The 16,296-nt window shown below is 45.0% G+C and overlaps 1 protein-coding gene across 2 annotated transcripts in view; it reads right to left on the minus strand.

The window, feature by feature from the left end:
• Positions 1-16,296, minus strand: part of LDB3 (LIM domain binding 3) — a 137,683-nt gene that overhangs the window by 10,873 nt on the left and 110,514 nt on the right. Inside the window, exons 5-7 of one of the 2 annotated variants that reach the window (XM_073353349.1) lie at positions 12,022-12,044; positions 7,341-7,544; positions 3,122-3,136 (exon numbers count right to left, since the gene is read on the minus strand). In XM_073353349.1, coding sequence (XP_073209450.1) covers positions 3,122-3,136; positions 7,341-7,544; positions 12,022-12,044 — 242 coding nt within the window. The remainder of the gene's footprint in view (positions 1-3,121; positions 3,137-7,340; positions 7,545-12,021; positions 12,045-16,296) is intronic. The other variant, XM_073353350.1, reaches the window with a different exon arrangement.

A 16,296-nucleotide genomic window follows, 5' to 3' on the forward strand; every position in this document is an offset into this window, starting at 1 on the left:
TAATTCAGTTTATACACTCAAAGGGTTAATTTCAAGTGCCGGTCTTAGCTGGGTGCAACTCTGCTGAAGTCACTGAAATTATGTCTGCTTACATCTGCAGCAAATTTGGCCAAAAATCCTTAATGACTCGTTAAAGAGGTTTGACTGAAATGTACATGAAACACATGAGTACATGATCTTATGGGCACCAACTCTTGGTTCTTGGTATGTTATGAGTTATAATACAATGACAGGAATGATAAAAAAGGACACACAGACAGGGCATTCTCACTCTGCTACCTTGATGTCCTGGCATGCGGGTTTGAATAATTCCAGTATAAATAAATTGATTTGGTATGTTTGAATGATTTTCTTACTTCAAACAACATGGACCTGATGACCTTACTTACCCCAGCTTTAACACCATTGACAGAAATGATTATATCAGAAATTGGCCCCAGGCACTGAGTTTATATTTTTATTATTATTCATTGCTACACACGTGTACACAGTGCTTCAAAAACTTCACATAGCAGAAATTGCCTATTGTATTATTTCTCAAGCTGAACCTACACTCTTGAGATCTGAAGTCTGCATCTTCTTACTCTTTTACATATATGGGGCCAAATTCTCTGCAGAGAACTGAATCTAAAGGAGGACTAAAGGAGAATTTGGCTACCAGTAAGACTACTACTTATATAGTTACTTTCATATTTAGCAGCAAAATGCTTAGTTCAGGCTTGAACAACCAAGGTGACGAATAGCCTCAACTCCACTATAGTAAGCTGGAGTTCAGAATAGTCTACATATCACAGAAGGCACACGCAGCACCCTGAAGGATCAAGCCAATGATATGATCAAATGAATATAATCCAATCACTGGCCAGGCTTTTACTTTTGAGATGATCTGATCAGAGAGAAGAGTAGAAGGTTTGCTTTAATGCCTAAATTTAAAAGCATAGCCTATAATCTACTGGGGAGAATCTATCATTCACTAAGTAAGAAGTTCGGAAGGTCATAAAAAGAAAGGTGTGCCAACAGGCTGTAGCACTGAGCAAAGCATATTTAAAGAGTCGAGTCTGAGAACGCACAGGATAGAAGCACTACTCTGATCCAGATTAATATTAGACTGAAGGCTTGTCTACACAGCATGGCAAAGCAGTCTACAGGGGTGTAATTTGTAAAGCACCCAACTGTCCCGAGTAGACTTTGCTGGAGTGCTCTAACAATATGTCTACCACAATTAAAAACCCACAGCTGGCCTGTGCCAGCTGACTTGGGCTTGCAGGACTGTTTAATTGCTGTGTAGATGTTTGGGCTCAGGTTGGAGCCAGAGATCTAGGACCATCAAGGTGGGAGGGTCCCAGAGCTCAGGCTGCAGCTGAACATCTACACCACAATTAAACAGACCCTTAGCCCAAGTCAGCTGGTACGGGCCAGCCACAGGTGTCTAATTGCAGCACAGACATACCCTAAGGCTACATCTTCAATATGATATGTCTACAATTCAATGCAATACATTGTGTCCACATACTCGCACTCTGTATCATAGAGCTAGCACAAGTATAAACAGCAGTGTAGCTGTGGGAGCGCAGGTAATGGCAGTGAAGGCACAGCTTAGCCACACAGAGTATGTACCCACTGGTTTCAGGTAGATTTGTACTCGACATAAGAATGGCCATACTGGGTCAGATCAAAGGTCCATCCAGCCCAGTATCCTGTCTACCGACAGTGGCCAATGCCAGGTGCCCCAGAGGGAGTGAACCTAACAGGTAATGATCTAGTGTTCTCTCTCCTACCATCCATCTTCACCCTCTGACAAACAGAGGCTAGGGACACCATTCCTTACCCGTCCTGGCTAATAGCCATTAATGGACTTAACCTCCATGAATGTATCCAGTTCTCTTTTAGACCCTGTTATAGTCTTATAGCTAAACTGTGCCTCGGCTGCTGCTGCCGCCCCTACTACCCCGGCTACACTAATGGATGTGAGCTAGTGCACGTACGTGCACAAAAGTAGGGGAATAATCATGTCTAGCTTGTAGTGTCGATGTAACTTAAAAGGTACCTAGTTCGTGTTAACATAGGATTGAAAGAGGACCATGTTAACACAAACTAGGTACCTTTAGAGCATGCCAGAAAGGTCTCTACAGGGCAGTTAGAGCACAGCATGTTAGAATGCTTTATAAATCACACCCCCATAGAGCACTTTGCCGTGCTGTGTAGACAAGCCCTCAGAAATCACTCTCCAAAGATGAAGGAAAGGCTTCAGTGCTAGTTCATATTGTGTAGCTTCCAGATCAGCTTTCTACTTGAGGTTACAGAGGAAGATTATTCCATGGGCATATTTCCAAAAAGTAACAGCTCACTAAAACTGCCTGATACATAAAAATAAATGTCAGTAACTATTTAATTTCTAAAATTTAAAATTTCATATATAAAATGAAAAAAAATTGGAACAAAGCTTCTTTTGATGTCAACTGGCATGGCTCCACTGACTTCACTGGTGCTAGTCTTATGTAAAACAACAGAAGGGCTGACTCCTGGTTTTTATCTAGATGTTTATTTCCTTTTGTTTCCAGTTAAACAGTTATATTTACTTTTATTCTACTGTTCATCATTTGGGCCCTCTATCATTATTCAGACTGACCATGTCAGAATTCTCTAACACTAAGGAATATTTACATAAACGACACCCTTTTCCCCTCCCATTAGAAAATACATTGAATTCCCATCTCCCTCTGCACTTAGTGGAATTCCCTCATTTTATCTGGGATTTTCTGGAAGGGGCAGTCTCTCCTTTCTGAGAAGCATCAGAGACTGGCCTCATATAGGAGGAGCATGCTGGACCAGTGGTCTGATCCAATATGGCAAATTCTTTGTTCTGAACTGCATTTGACAGATCTCATTTAAGTGTCTTCTATGAAATTACCAGGACTTCACATGCTCAACAGTGAAACTTTATAATTATGAGACCGTTTAAATGGCAGTTTAAGTTATATGATTTGTATTGTATGACTTTGCATATACAATAAAATGCCTCTAAAATCCAGATGTATGAAAGAAGTGAACCTTTTTAAAAGAACACACATACACTGTACTTTCATTGTGTTTTACTAGTTGGAAATATGGATCTACTTACGCCAATGGAGATTCACTGTGAGTCATGTGGTCAAAACCCAACAAAAGGCATTGTGTGGGATCCATCATTATGGAGCATTGGGATGTGCACAACAGAGTAATGTTAGTATCAGAAATTAGTGAAGAAAAGAATTGAATAAAGAGAGAAGAAAAGAAATGATCAATAAAAGGGAGCACAAAGAGATACATAAAAATGTTAGCACTTTGAATAAGCTCACTGGTTGGAAACAGCAAACCATGGCCACTGGGAGCTGCGGGGCTCTGTGCCTACAGACGCCCCAAGTAAACAAAATGTTCCAACCCGCCAGCAGCTTACCCTGACTGAACAATAACTGAACAAATATGTATCCACTTTCAAATTACAATCACTTTCAAAATTACACTTTCAAAATTATAGTCACTGCGCGCCACTTCCCGCAGCTCCCATTGGCTGGGAACGGTGAACCGCAGCCACGGGGAACTGAGGGGCTCCATGCCCGCAGACGCTCCAGGTAAACAAAACGACAGTGTATTAGATATTCAATTAAATGATTTCATAGAGTTTAAAATCATCAAATTTTATGATTATAAGCCGACCCCTGCTCTTTGATGTGTCACTTTTTTACCAAAAAGATTCGGTTTATGAATGAGTATATACGGTAATTACAGCATATATTAGGCTGTACCTTGTAGTCCTTGCTGAGTCAAGACTCGAAACTGCATGAATGAGGACTGCAGGATCAGGCCCATGGAGAATATGTTTTAGGAGTTTTTTTCACAGTATCAGGGTGAACTACATGTACATTATATTAAGGACCAAGAGCTTGTCAACTGACTATTGGCAATTTACAGCTGGTTTTGAGTCATCGCTAGAAACAACATTTCTTAAACTAGAAAATGTTGTTATATTACATTTTCCCTAAAAATGGCAAAAGAGATTTATTAAAAAAATCTAGCTCAATCTGGAATTCAATTTTTTTACAGGACAAATCTAAGAAGCTATTTTCTTTTACATTATTTTGAGTTCAGTCTGAAATAAGAACAATTTTCAGGAAAAAAATGCATTTCCCTCGTAGGATAATTTAGAATTCTGAGGTTGATAGAAACATAAATTAGATGAAAACAGAATTATTAAGTGCTATTAACAGAGCTAAGGATTCTGAAACAGCACCCAGGGTCCTTGATTACACCATATTTAATCTAGTTGTATAACATTTTTGAATAACATACACGCATTTTAGACTCTTCATATTGGATTAAATTTCAGTGTTTTTAGAGAGACTGTTTATATATTTGCTTTACTGGTTGTCACACACCATCATGAACCTTCTCATTGCTGAAAAGCAGTTATACTCAGTGGTGAGCTGGAGCCGATTCGCATCGGTTCGCTAGAACTGGTTGTTAAATTTAGAAGCCCTTTTAGAACCAGTTGTTCTGCGAGGGACAACCGATTCTAAAAGGGCTTCTAAATTTAACAGGCCAAAAGTGGTGCCTTAGGCGCTGATTCCATGGGTGCTCCAGGGCTGGAGCACCGAAGGGGAAAATTTGGTGGGTGCAGAGCTCCCCGTCCCAGCCCCCCACCCCCTGTCCCACCCCCGGCCCCAGCTCACCTCCGCTCCGCCTCCCCTGAACGCATCGCCCTGCTCTGCTTCTCCGCCCCCCCAGGCTTCCTGAGAATCAGCTGTTCGTGCGGGAAGCTGGGGCAGGCTGAGAAGGAGGCCGCAGCTTCCCACTCAGGCCCAGGGAGGCGGAGGTGAGCTGGGAAGGGGGGGCCCAAAGAGGACCGCCCACGCTGCAGCAGGTAACCCAGGGAGGGCCCACAGGCTAACCGCTGTGCTCCCCAGCTCACTTCCATCACCCTCGGCCTGAGCAGGAAGCTGCTGCCTGCTTCTCAGCCCTCCCCGGCTTCCCGCTGAACAGTTGATTGGTGGGAAGCCGGGGGAAGGGGCGGAGAAGCAGAGTGGGGCGATGTATTCAGGGGTGGAGGCAAAGCCGAGGTGAGGTGAGCTGGGACCAGCCGCAGGGAGGGGAGCTGCCAGTGGGTGCTCTGCACCCAACAAATTTTCCCCTTGGGTACTCCAGCCCTGGAGCACCCAGGGAGTTGGTGCCTAAGGCACCACTTTTGATGTGATCAGTGGGGGAGCGGCCGCTCCCGCTGATCCCCCCCAGCTATGCTCCCCAACCCCTAGGAGCCAGAGGGACCTGCTGGATGCTTCCTGGGAGCTGCCCCAGGTAAGCACCTCTGGGACTCCCCACCTCACCCCACAGCAGGTGCCTCTGGCTCTTAGGGGTGGGGTGGGCACCCACTACGGTGGCCCACAAGACCCTCCTGCCCAGTTCTGGGGGCAGTCAGGGGACATGGGAGGGGGTAGATGGGGCAGGGGTCCTGGGGAGGGGGGGCATCAAGGAACGCGGGGGGGTTAGATGGGGCACGAGTCCCGGGGGGTGGGGGTGAGCAACAACCCCCTCATGGGGTGAGGAGGGAACCCATTGTTAAGATTTTGGCAGCTCATCACTGGTTATACTGTGCAGCACTGCAAAAGTGAAAAATGTGTATTTGGATCAACAGAGTATCTTGTCTGTCTTCCCGACTTTCTTTATACACAAACCGCTATCTGTCTGCTAAAGACAACAAAAGAGAGGAGTCATAATCACCCCACTCTGGTTTAAATCAGCAGTTGGGAGAAATTATTACTTTTTAGTGATGCATACAGTATTGCAGAAACATCATTTTTAGCTTAAATATCTTCTCATCTGTGAAATATACAAGCTCCTGTTTATCCTAAGTTAGAGGTTTCAGTTAAACAGCAGTTGTTAAATATAAATCCCCAAGAGGGATAACATAACCTAGGGCTTCATTCTGAAAAACATCAAACAATAACCAATAATAAATATGCATCTTACATTCTTTTTATACCAATGACAAATGCTCCTCCATTTTCCATGCCTGTTGTGCTATGTAATCAATGCAGTTATTAGACTGAAAGTATGGTTGTTATAATAGGCATAACTAAGACAATAACTATCCATATTTCCAATTCCACAAGCCTTTTCTCCAGGTGAAACGTACCAAGTTGCTCTTTATTAACATGCTGATAGCAATATTCTACTTGAGTAACCTCAGCCCTTATGTTTTAGCAGCAATCTGTTTCTCTGAGCTTGATGACGGATATAATAAAAAAATTAAACAAAACCCATGATCTGCTGTCACTTATACCAATGTAAAACCAGGAGAACTTTACTGAAGTCAGTGGAATTACTCTGGATTTACACCCAAGTAGCTGGGAGCAATATTCAAACCATGGAGATTAACTTAACAGTTTGCACATCACCTTTTAAAAAGTGCTACCAATTTTCTTACTAATAATATTTTTAGTCTCCATTTTTGTAATACCATTTTAGAAGCTTAAAAAATTTCTTTCCGTATCAAGTTTGCATACTTTCCAGTTTCTCAATACTGAAAAGTAAAGTATATTTAGTTTCCATTCCATGTGTGGAACCCACAACCATATCAGAGGGAAATGAATGGACAGGCTAAGGGCAAGATATGCCCCCAGTAATTTCTAACAATTTTTTCATAGGTCAAAACTGGGACTTAACTTACCTGACAAAGCATCTCTCACCAAGGGTAACCATGGAACAGATTGAGAGAGTCAAAATGCCTTTCCTTTTTTGCTTCAAGTACCATACATAAACTGGCCTGATTCCACCACCATTACTCTCAGTGAACAGTGCCTTAGTCTGTGAGTAGTCTCATTTACCTAGTGTGAGTAACAGTAGCATAATCTGGCCTGACGTGAAAAAGCCACCCAATTAATGGGGGTATTTGGAAATAGCTAGTGGCAGGATTTTTTGGGTTTGTTTTTTTATGACTACAGCTCATCCCTCACCTCAGAATGTCTTCTGCTACCAAGGAAGAATCATTTAGTTTTACAGACAGAAACCTCTCTATATAACCATGTTGTATTTCTCCAAGTCATTAGAGCTTCCAAATCTAGGAAGAATACTGAAAAAGGAATTTTTCTACTTTAAACACCCCTCCTCCTTTTATCTTTCAAAGGATGTTAATTCCACCTCATATATTTAAAGAAAACACCAATCTGTATTTTTCAGGGCAGTGCATAAAGCTACTTCCTCCTTCCCCCCCAAATCCAAACAAATAAGCAAGGGAGAAAAAAGGATGAGAGGAAGGATTCATCTATCATGCAGAAGGTGCCATTTTACACAAGAAAAAACCTTACCCAGCAAGTTCACCACCTTGGGCCTGTGCCTGGCCAGCGATGGCATCCATGATAGCATCCTGGGAATACATGCTGATCGGGGTGTTATACTGGGCATGAATTATAGTGGCCTTGCCACCTGGGCCTTTCACCTCAATGGGCTTGTGTGTAGACAGGGCAGAGTCCTTCAGGACATTAGGGTTGAAGCGTTCCACATACTCAGTGCTGGGGTTATGTGAGAGTGAGGTTTGGAGAAGAGACAAGGGGAGAAAGAAAAGATAATAAGGACAAACAGGTGATAATTATAAAAAGAAAAAAGCAGCAGAGGAATGCATGCAGGTGCCTAAAACATCTCACCACAAAAAGCATCTGTTCAGACTGCTGGAGAGAAAGAACACACAACGTAATGGATAACATAACAAGGAAAGTGGTCAGGGGCTAGACTATAGAATGAGGTATTTGTGTTGGCTGATCATTTTCTAAACTTGAGACAGTTGCAGCCACAAAATAAAAATTATGACAAATATAGCTGTTATATATACATATGTAGGTACATATATGTCTACACACCCAAAGAAGTCCCCATGTATTCCTTCAATTTTTTTAGAAAGATCTTCAAAAGGTACGAGAAAGTTTAATGAGTTGAAATAAACATCTGCTTCTCTCTTATGCAGAATTACATTTTTTTTCTGTATGGACAATTCATCTCGGTGATATTTAGTACTCACGCTTTTCATCTTCACAGCCCTTCGCAGATATTAATAATTTAATCCTTAGAGCACCTCTGTGAGGAAATGTGGAGGTTACCAAAATATGTAACCACTCCAGGATAAATTTCTTGCAAGGTCAGTCCTAAATCTGTCTACATCACAGACCATATGACAATTGGACTCATTATCCTGAGATAGTTGCCTATTGTAACCTCCATGTGGGTAAGGATTTTTATTAGGGAAAATGGGGCACAGGCAGTTTAAATGACACACCCAAAATCATGGAGGGAATCAGTGTCAGAGCTAGGATTTGAACGCCAGGGTTCCTCACTGTCAATCCTAAACTTAGATCATTAGGCCATGTCTCTCAGCATCTTGGTAGACAGTAATAACAAGGAGTCCAGTGGTACCTTAAAGACTAAAGGATTTATTTGGGCATAAGCTTTCATGGGTAAAAAAACACTTCTTCAGTTGCATCTGAAGAAGTGGTATTTTACCCACGAAAGCTTATGTTCAAATAAATCTGTTAGTCTTTAAGGTGCCACCAGACTCCTTGTTGTTTTTGTGGATACAGACTAACATGGCTACGCCCTGATACTTGGTAGACAGTGTTATACTCCTAGAGTTTAGCTTAAGTTTTTCCAAGTAACATTTTAAATCGGCTCTTCAGTCATTTAATTAACTGCTCTTGGCTACCATATGGGACACCAGTGTTATATTCTCATCTGTCACCGTCACCTCCTCCCTCAGCCCACCAAGAAAAGAAAGTGTTTTGGGTGCTTCAGACACTATATGCTCATCCCTGAATGGTAGGGATTGCTTCACAGTGCTCAGCAGTAACTCTTCCAGTTTACTGAGCAACAATGAAGAAAAGGAATCTCCAATTTTCATGGCAGGTCAGAAGGATGGGGCAACAGTATGGGGGCTTTTAGAGTGTTTGTTAATAGAAGATGCCCCTTAGTCATTAAAGGAGAGAGAAGAAAATCAAGGGGGTGAAAAACTCTTCCCACAAGTTGTGAAGACTCCCAGCAGACAACTGACTTGAGACTTGCACCGATTATCATAGGTGATCTGCTCTCCCAGGCAATGGATTCCAACTCCTGTAATAGCCTTTTGTTTGGTGAGATGCCTTTACTGAGGCCAACAGGAGAGATATAGTTGTGCATTGTTGCAGAAATATTTGAGAAGAGCACTGATAGTAACATGCAGCAGGGACAGGCACGTATAGATGCACACATACCTTATTGCAAACACAGTCCTGAAATACATGCATTGACATTTTGAAGGAATTAAGAAGCTTCATTATGCATTCGGTAAAAATAAAAAACATGCATTTATTTGAACATTTTCACCATTTAAAATGTCTCTTAATTAACAAGTTTAATAACCACGATAACATTATTCTATTGATAGTATCTTGTAGAGCAGAGGTGGGCAAACTACAGCCCATGGGACCCTCCTACCCGGCCCCTGAGCTCCTGGCCCAGGAGGCTAGCCCCCGGCCCCTCACCTGCGGTTCCTCCTTCCCTGCAGCCTCAGTTCACCACACCGTTGGCGCAATGCTCTGCTTGGCAGCGCAGCTGCAGAGCCGCGGCCTGACCCGGTGCTCTGTGCTGCGCGGTGGCGTGGCTGGCTCCAGCCGGGCGGTGCGGCTGCCTGGCCTGGTGCTCTGGGCGGCGCGGCTGCAGCACCGCCAGCCACTGGGGCTCCAGGCAGTGCGGTAAGCGGGCAGGGAGGGGTGGAGGTCAGAGGGTGGGGATATGGATAGGGGTCGGGGCAGTGAGAGGTCAGTGAACAGGGGGGTTGAATGGGGGCAGGGGTCCCAGGGGGGCAGTCAGGAAGGAGAGGAGGGGTTGGATGGGGTGGCAGGGGCAGTCAGGGGCAGTCAGGGGCAGGGGTTCTGGGTGCGGTCAGGGGACAGGGAGAAGGGGTGGTTGGATGAGGCAGGGGTTCCAGGGGGGCCGTCAGGAATGAGAGGAGGGGTCGGATGGGGCGGCGGGGAGCAGTCAGGGGTGGGTGGTCCAGGAGCGGTTGGAGGGAGTGGATGGGGCAGGAGTCCTGGAGGGGCCATCAGGGGGTGAGAAGCGGGGGGGTTGGATGGGGGCGGGGGCTGGGCCATGCCTGGCTGTTTGGGGAGGCACAGCCTCCCCTAACCAGCCCTCCATACAATTCTGGAAACCCAATGTGGCCCTCAGGCCAAAAAGTTTGCCCGCCCCTGTTGTAGAGTGACTCACCAAGAAAGAGAGACTGCACATTATGCCTACTATTGGCTCCTGAAAATCCCCATGCTTTGTTATAGAGGTGGCGTCTCTTATCCCCACAGCGTATCAAGTCACGGGGAGCAGTATGGAATTCATAGACCCTGGAGATCATTAATTCAGTGCTCTCCCTTTTTTCCATTAATAGGAGAAGGGAAGACTCAGTGAAGGCATCAGTTTACCTAAACTGAAGCTGCTATGTGTATGAAAATATAGTCCTAGGCAATTGGCTTCAACAAATCAATCCAAAAAAGAGCTAGAGGCTCAGGGATGCTTAGGCTTGCACAAAAATTACTGATTTCCATGTTGGAATGTGGAATTGAAGCAAGTTCACTGCTCTCTTAACAGGATGGGGTCAAAACTACAGTTCTTAGCAAGGCAAAACTTCAATTGAAATCAATAGGCATTTCCACAGAAAGAACCAGAAAAGGTCTCTTTCCACTGCAGAGTTTCTACTGCAGTGTCTTGTTGGGAGGGGAGGAAATGTTAATGTCAATACAGGATGCTCACTGCAGGACCCTTTGGCAGAGATGAGGAGCCAATTCTAGCAGGAGCAAGAGACTAAGAGCTACACATCTGGGGTCTCTGCAAAAGATAATACTGACAGGCATTCAGCAGGTGTGCAAAATTAATACAGCTTGGTAGCAGACCTCTGGAAGTATGCAGGAAATGTAACAGAAGAGTGTTAGATAAAATAGAGACCCATACTTTGATTTCTGATACATTGGCCCTACAACTCCAGGGAAATATTCAGTCCTAGTGTAAGCGGGCAAAGGCTCCTCTGACTTCAATGGAAGTTGTATCCATTTGTTTCAAGCTACATCAATGGCTTAACGTGGTCATCACACGCTGCCAAATCAGTGTAAATTACACTTATGTTGCTCATCCTCTAAACGCCAATTCAAGTTGAACTACTCTGTCATTTCCACCATCCTCTTATCAGTTAAACTTGACATTTAACTTTCTTTGTCATTTACTTCGCCGCTGAATTTAGCTCAATCTTGAGTTCCCATCAGTTTCTGGACTTCCAGAATGTTGCATGGGCAAGAGCAAGTTCCAATCCAGAGAGGTCAAGCAGGAATTCAGAAGGGATCTTTCTGCTCTCTCCTCAGAATTGAAGGTCAAAGTTGAAGGGGAGTTGGGGGAATTTCCCTGCCCAAAAACTGATGGGTGTGATCCTCAAGACCATACTAACTCCTTATTCAGACAGCATTCCCGCTGAAGAAAAGCACTTCTTAGATACTTAAAACCTAAGAGCTAAATGTTGAAGTCAATGGGAATTTGGCTGGAATTGGACTTCAAGATTTGGATCTACCTCCTGAAGCTAAAAACACATTGGTAATTATATAATAAAAAGCCTGTACCCAAAGCCCATAAAATCTCAGGGGCATGAAGACTATTGGAAGAATTAAGAAGAAATGCATGTATGACTCCAGGGAATTAAAAAGATCTGAAAAGCTCTTCAAGAGTTGAGCAAGTTCCAAGCCAAGTTATATTTGCAAAGTTAGGATATCAACATAAAAGTCTAAACAAGCAGGAGAGTTTCAGAAATATTGTTAGATTAGAACCACCTCTGGATATAGTAGCCATGTATGATGCCTGCCGCACCAGTCTGGTCTTTTTCAATGCTTTCACCTTGCAAATAGACACAGCAAGAACATATGGGCTCATGCGACCCCAGAAAACAAATCCCCAAACATACAGCATAACACATACACACTATTTGATACTAACTTGGCAGCAGTGTTGGCTATGACCTAGGGAAGAGAGAAAGAACAAATAAACAAAAGGAACAATAGTTTTAGAGTGTCAAGGGCAATATGTATTAACAAGGGTTTATAAAGCTTTATCAAACCATCTACAAATAGGAATAGAAAGAAACTGTATGCCTAAAAAACCACAATGGATTAAGAGAGAGGAAAAATGTAGGGATTACAGTTTATCCACAGATACTTACTAAGGTACCAAGGCGTTCTGGCTGATCCTTGACAACATTTTTATTACTATGCATCACTGGAAGTATTATTATTGAGGGTTACGGAAGCAAGGAAGCAAAACTTTTTGCAGGCTGTATACTCCTTTTGAAATAACATGAGTGGGAGAGATTACATCCTCCTCCCCAGACACCAAATATTCATGTATGTAATGCCAGTCCCTTCAGCCTGGCCCCATATAGCCAATCCAGTGAGCAGGATCTGCTGAAGAATATCCAAAGAAACTATCAACAGATATTTGAAGGGAAAAGCCCCTCTACTTAACACATTACTGACCTGAATCTGATCTCACTTATATTGGTTTTACAGTGGTGTCCCAAAATACAGTTCGTCATTTTTACCCTCTTGTCAGGTCACTCCCAGGCTTTTCCTACTTTAAGTAGTGAAACCCCACGTCCTAGGTCTTTTTGCTAGAGCAGGGGTGGGCAAACTTTTTGGACCGAGGGCCACATCTGGGATGGGAAAATTGCATCCAGGGTCATTAATGTAGGGCTGGGGCAGGGGGTTGCGATGTGGGAGGGAGTGTGGGATGTGGTGCTGGCCGCCTCCCGGAGCGGAGCCCCTGGCGCCACGGGGGTGGCAATCCTGTGGGCCGATCCAAAGCCCTGAGGGGTTGGATCTGGCCTGCGGGCTTTAGTTTGCCCACCACTGTGCTAGAGCCTGCTCAGTCCCTCACAGTCTCCAATTTACCAGACTCCCAGACCTTCTTGACTGAGGCCTTTCCTGTCCTTGCAAGCCACTCCCAGGCCCCGCTTAGCTGTAGCCTTGGGCTCAAGTCTAGAGCCAAAGATTTCTGCTTTGGCTCCAACCCCCCCGGCATCAGGGTCATCCTTGCAGAAGCCTTTTTTATTTCCTGAGCCTCGCACTTCCCTGCAGCCATCCGCTGCCCTTCATAAGAAATTACATGAACCAAACGAAGCGTGCCCTTTTGGTAATCACGGTTGGCTAGCCCAAAGCCCTCCAGTCCTTTAGGAGCAGCAAGCCACTCTGTTACAAGGCCTGAGCGCATTAACTTTGTAGCATTAACTTTTTGAGGTCAGTAGCAGGACATAATGCAGGAGAAAACAATATTCATGTAGCATCTTTCTCCACTGCATTAACAATAACTGGTTGTAGCCTGCCCATCAATTGAAAAGCAGCACAACCCAAGGGATCAGAATTCAGGTCTCAGGCAGGCAGAAGCTGGGAGCATGACAGAGGCAAGGAGCTCAGACCCCTGGTAAGGGGAAGCTCCTTATATCATTCCCCAATGACCTATGCTAACGGATGCAGAGAGTGGTACTGATGGGATTTGATGCTCATTTTCACATCGTCTTTCTCCAAGAGTTGAGAACACGCACCTTTGCCCTCCTTCTTGCCCCATCCCTCTGGATCATGAATAGGAGATCATGTCTGTGACTAAGGAAAAAGTGGACAAGATTCCATGCAGAGATAGTCAACAGCATTATTTTTTAATTGGCTATATAAGACACTTTTGATAGATCTGCGCATCACCATCTTCCCAGTTGCTTCTGCAACATTTCCAGCCTTGGGAGTGAATCTGGGTCTCCCACATAGCAGTGCTGAGCAGCATTACGACTAGACTGGCCCACAAGTTTGGTTTGGTTCCCCCTGCTGTCATCTCAGTGACTCTTTGGAGTAGCTGCTTCTTTACATAAGGCTTTTCTGCAGCTCTGTCACCCAAGTTTATTTTTAATTAACAAAAACCAGTGCAGCGAGCCAAAGCTGTGGCATGGGGCTCTGTGGTGTTGCATTTGTCTGGACATACAGTCACAAAATGCCTTTTTTTGTGTCTGCCCCTCAGATTCTCAGGTTCGAGAATATTCTGCCAGCTCTGTAAACCATGCAATGAGCCAAATATATCTAGCTTTTACAGGAATCAGTAGAGATATATTAGGAACAAGTCGTAGCCTGTAAGCAGATCAGGGATTCTATATCCATTTTAGGTATGTGCAAGACAGCTGAGCAACCGCTTACCGTGAAACATGGTGTAATAGTATCATTTTCTGAAGTGAACTCTGATGGCTATTCTAATCCTCTCAACCATGTTTGTGCACAGAAAACAATATTTTTAAGGTAGAACTGAAGTTTGTAAAATGCTTCTTAAAAGAGAGAGCAACCAATTCTTTGATGGTGGAGTATGAAGAACATGCACATGTCAATTATATGTTTCATAGACAGAAAAAATACTGTGCACACATGAGTCTTCTGAGAAGTGGTCAATAGCCTCAAATCTCCGCAAAGATTTTTCAGACCTAAACAGACTATCACAGCTCCCTCCAGCTACAGCAAAGCTTAGCCTCTCTTGATATGCTGGGTTGAGATGATACAATTTTTTCCAGCTCAGTCCCACACATCATTTTAATTTATTTCTAAATATGGGCAGGTACCAAAATATTCAACCTGCTCACTCAAAGATGCCACAGAGTAACCAACTGGTAATCCTACCCCCCGACACACAGAAACATGCGGGACCGGTATTTACTGCCCTAGCCAAAGACGTGCAGAATAACACAGGCTGGAATGAGTATCCATACATGAGAAACTATGACTCATTCTCCATCTGTGTTAATGTTCCCCATTGCAGAACCTTTACTCCATTAAGATCTGCTGCTGATAATGTAATACGCACTCCTGCAAAAAATGTTCACCCTTGCCCTGTGATAAGCCCTTAATTCCAGAAGTGCATAAGAGGAGTAAGGGACTGGGAACTCAGTAAGAGACACAGAAATCATTCCAATCTTCCTTTGCGCAGAATTTTAACAAGGGGCTCCCAAGAGTCCATTCTCATGTATGGATACTCATTCCAGCACATCACTGGATCTGTTTAGATGTTTCACAGGGTACAAGTTAAAAAAAATCCCAAACATTTAAATATAAAATACACCTGGGATCTACCTGCCTATGTAGGTTCTTATACAGTATCACTTATAGACTGGTACCAATCAGAGTCAGAGATGACCTTGCAAAGCCTGTTTTGCTTATGCACATGTACTGCTTTTTATGAATGTTCAAACCCAAAAAAGCAGAAAATCATGGACAACATAAGCACTAAACCTCTAGCACAGGGGCAGGCAAACTTTTTGGCCTAAGGGCCACATCAGGTTTCTGAAATTGTATGGAGGGCTGTTTAGGGGAGGCTGTGCCTCCCCAAACAGCCAGGTGTGGCCTGGCCCCTGCCCCCAATCCAATCCTTCCGCTTCTCATCCCCTGACGGCCCCCCCGGGACTCCTGCCCCATCTAACCCCGCTGTTCCCTGTCCCCTGATGGCCCCGCCAGCACTCCTGCCCCATCTACCCCTCTCTTTCCCCTGACCACCCCCAGGCTCCCCGACAACCCCTCCTCTCATTCCTGACTGCCCCCCCCGGGACCCCTGCCCCATCCAACCACCCCTTCTCCCTGAACGTCCCTGGAACCCCAGCCCCTGACTGCCCCCCGCTGCTCCATCCAATCCCCTGCCCTCCTTCCTGACTGCCCCCCAGATCCCCTGTTCCCCGCCCTCTGACCATCCCAACCCTTATCCACACCCCCGCCCCCTGACCACCACCCCAAACTCCCCTGCCCTCTATCCAACCCCCACACCGAGCTGCCTGGAGCCCCGGTGGCTGGCGGTGCTACAGCCGCACTGCCCAGAGCACCAGGCCAGGCAGCCGCGCCGCCCGGCTGGAGCCAGCCACGCTGTCGTGCAGCACAGAGCACCGGGTCAGGCCGCAGCTCTGCACCTGCGCTGCCACCCAGAGCATTGCACTGGCAGCGCAGTGAGCTGAGGCTGTGGGGGAGGGGGAACTGCAGGGGAGGGGCTGGGGACTAGCCTCCTGGGCCAGGAGCTCAGGGGCCAGGCAGGAGGGTCCCGCAGGCCAGATGTGGCCCACGGGCCGTAATTTGCCCACCTCTGCTCTAGCAGATCCCAAGAAAGCTAGTATTCCTTTTTAGATTGCAGTCCACAGGGCTTCTCACTTCATGGATAACATACAAGTGGGAATGGGGGCCCGGGAACACTGAATTTTCACAGCAT

The sequence above is a fragment of the Lepidochelys kempii genome, chromosome 7, assembly GCF_965140265.1.
Source record: "Lepidochelys kempii isolate rLepKem1 chromosome 7, rLepKem1.hap2, whole genome shotgun sequence".
Lineage (NCBI taxonomy): Eukaryota > Metazoa > Chordata > Testudines > Cheloniidae > Lepidochelys > Lepidochelys kempii.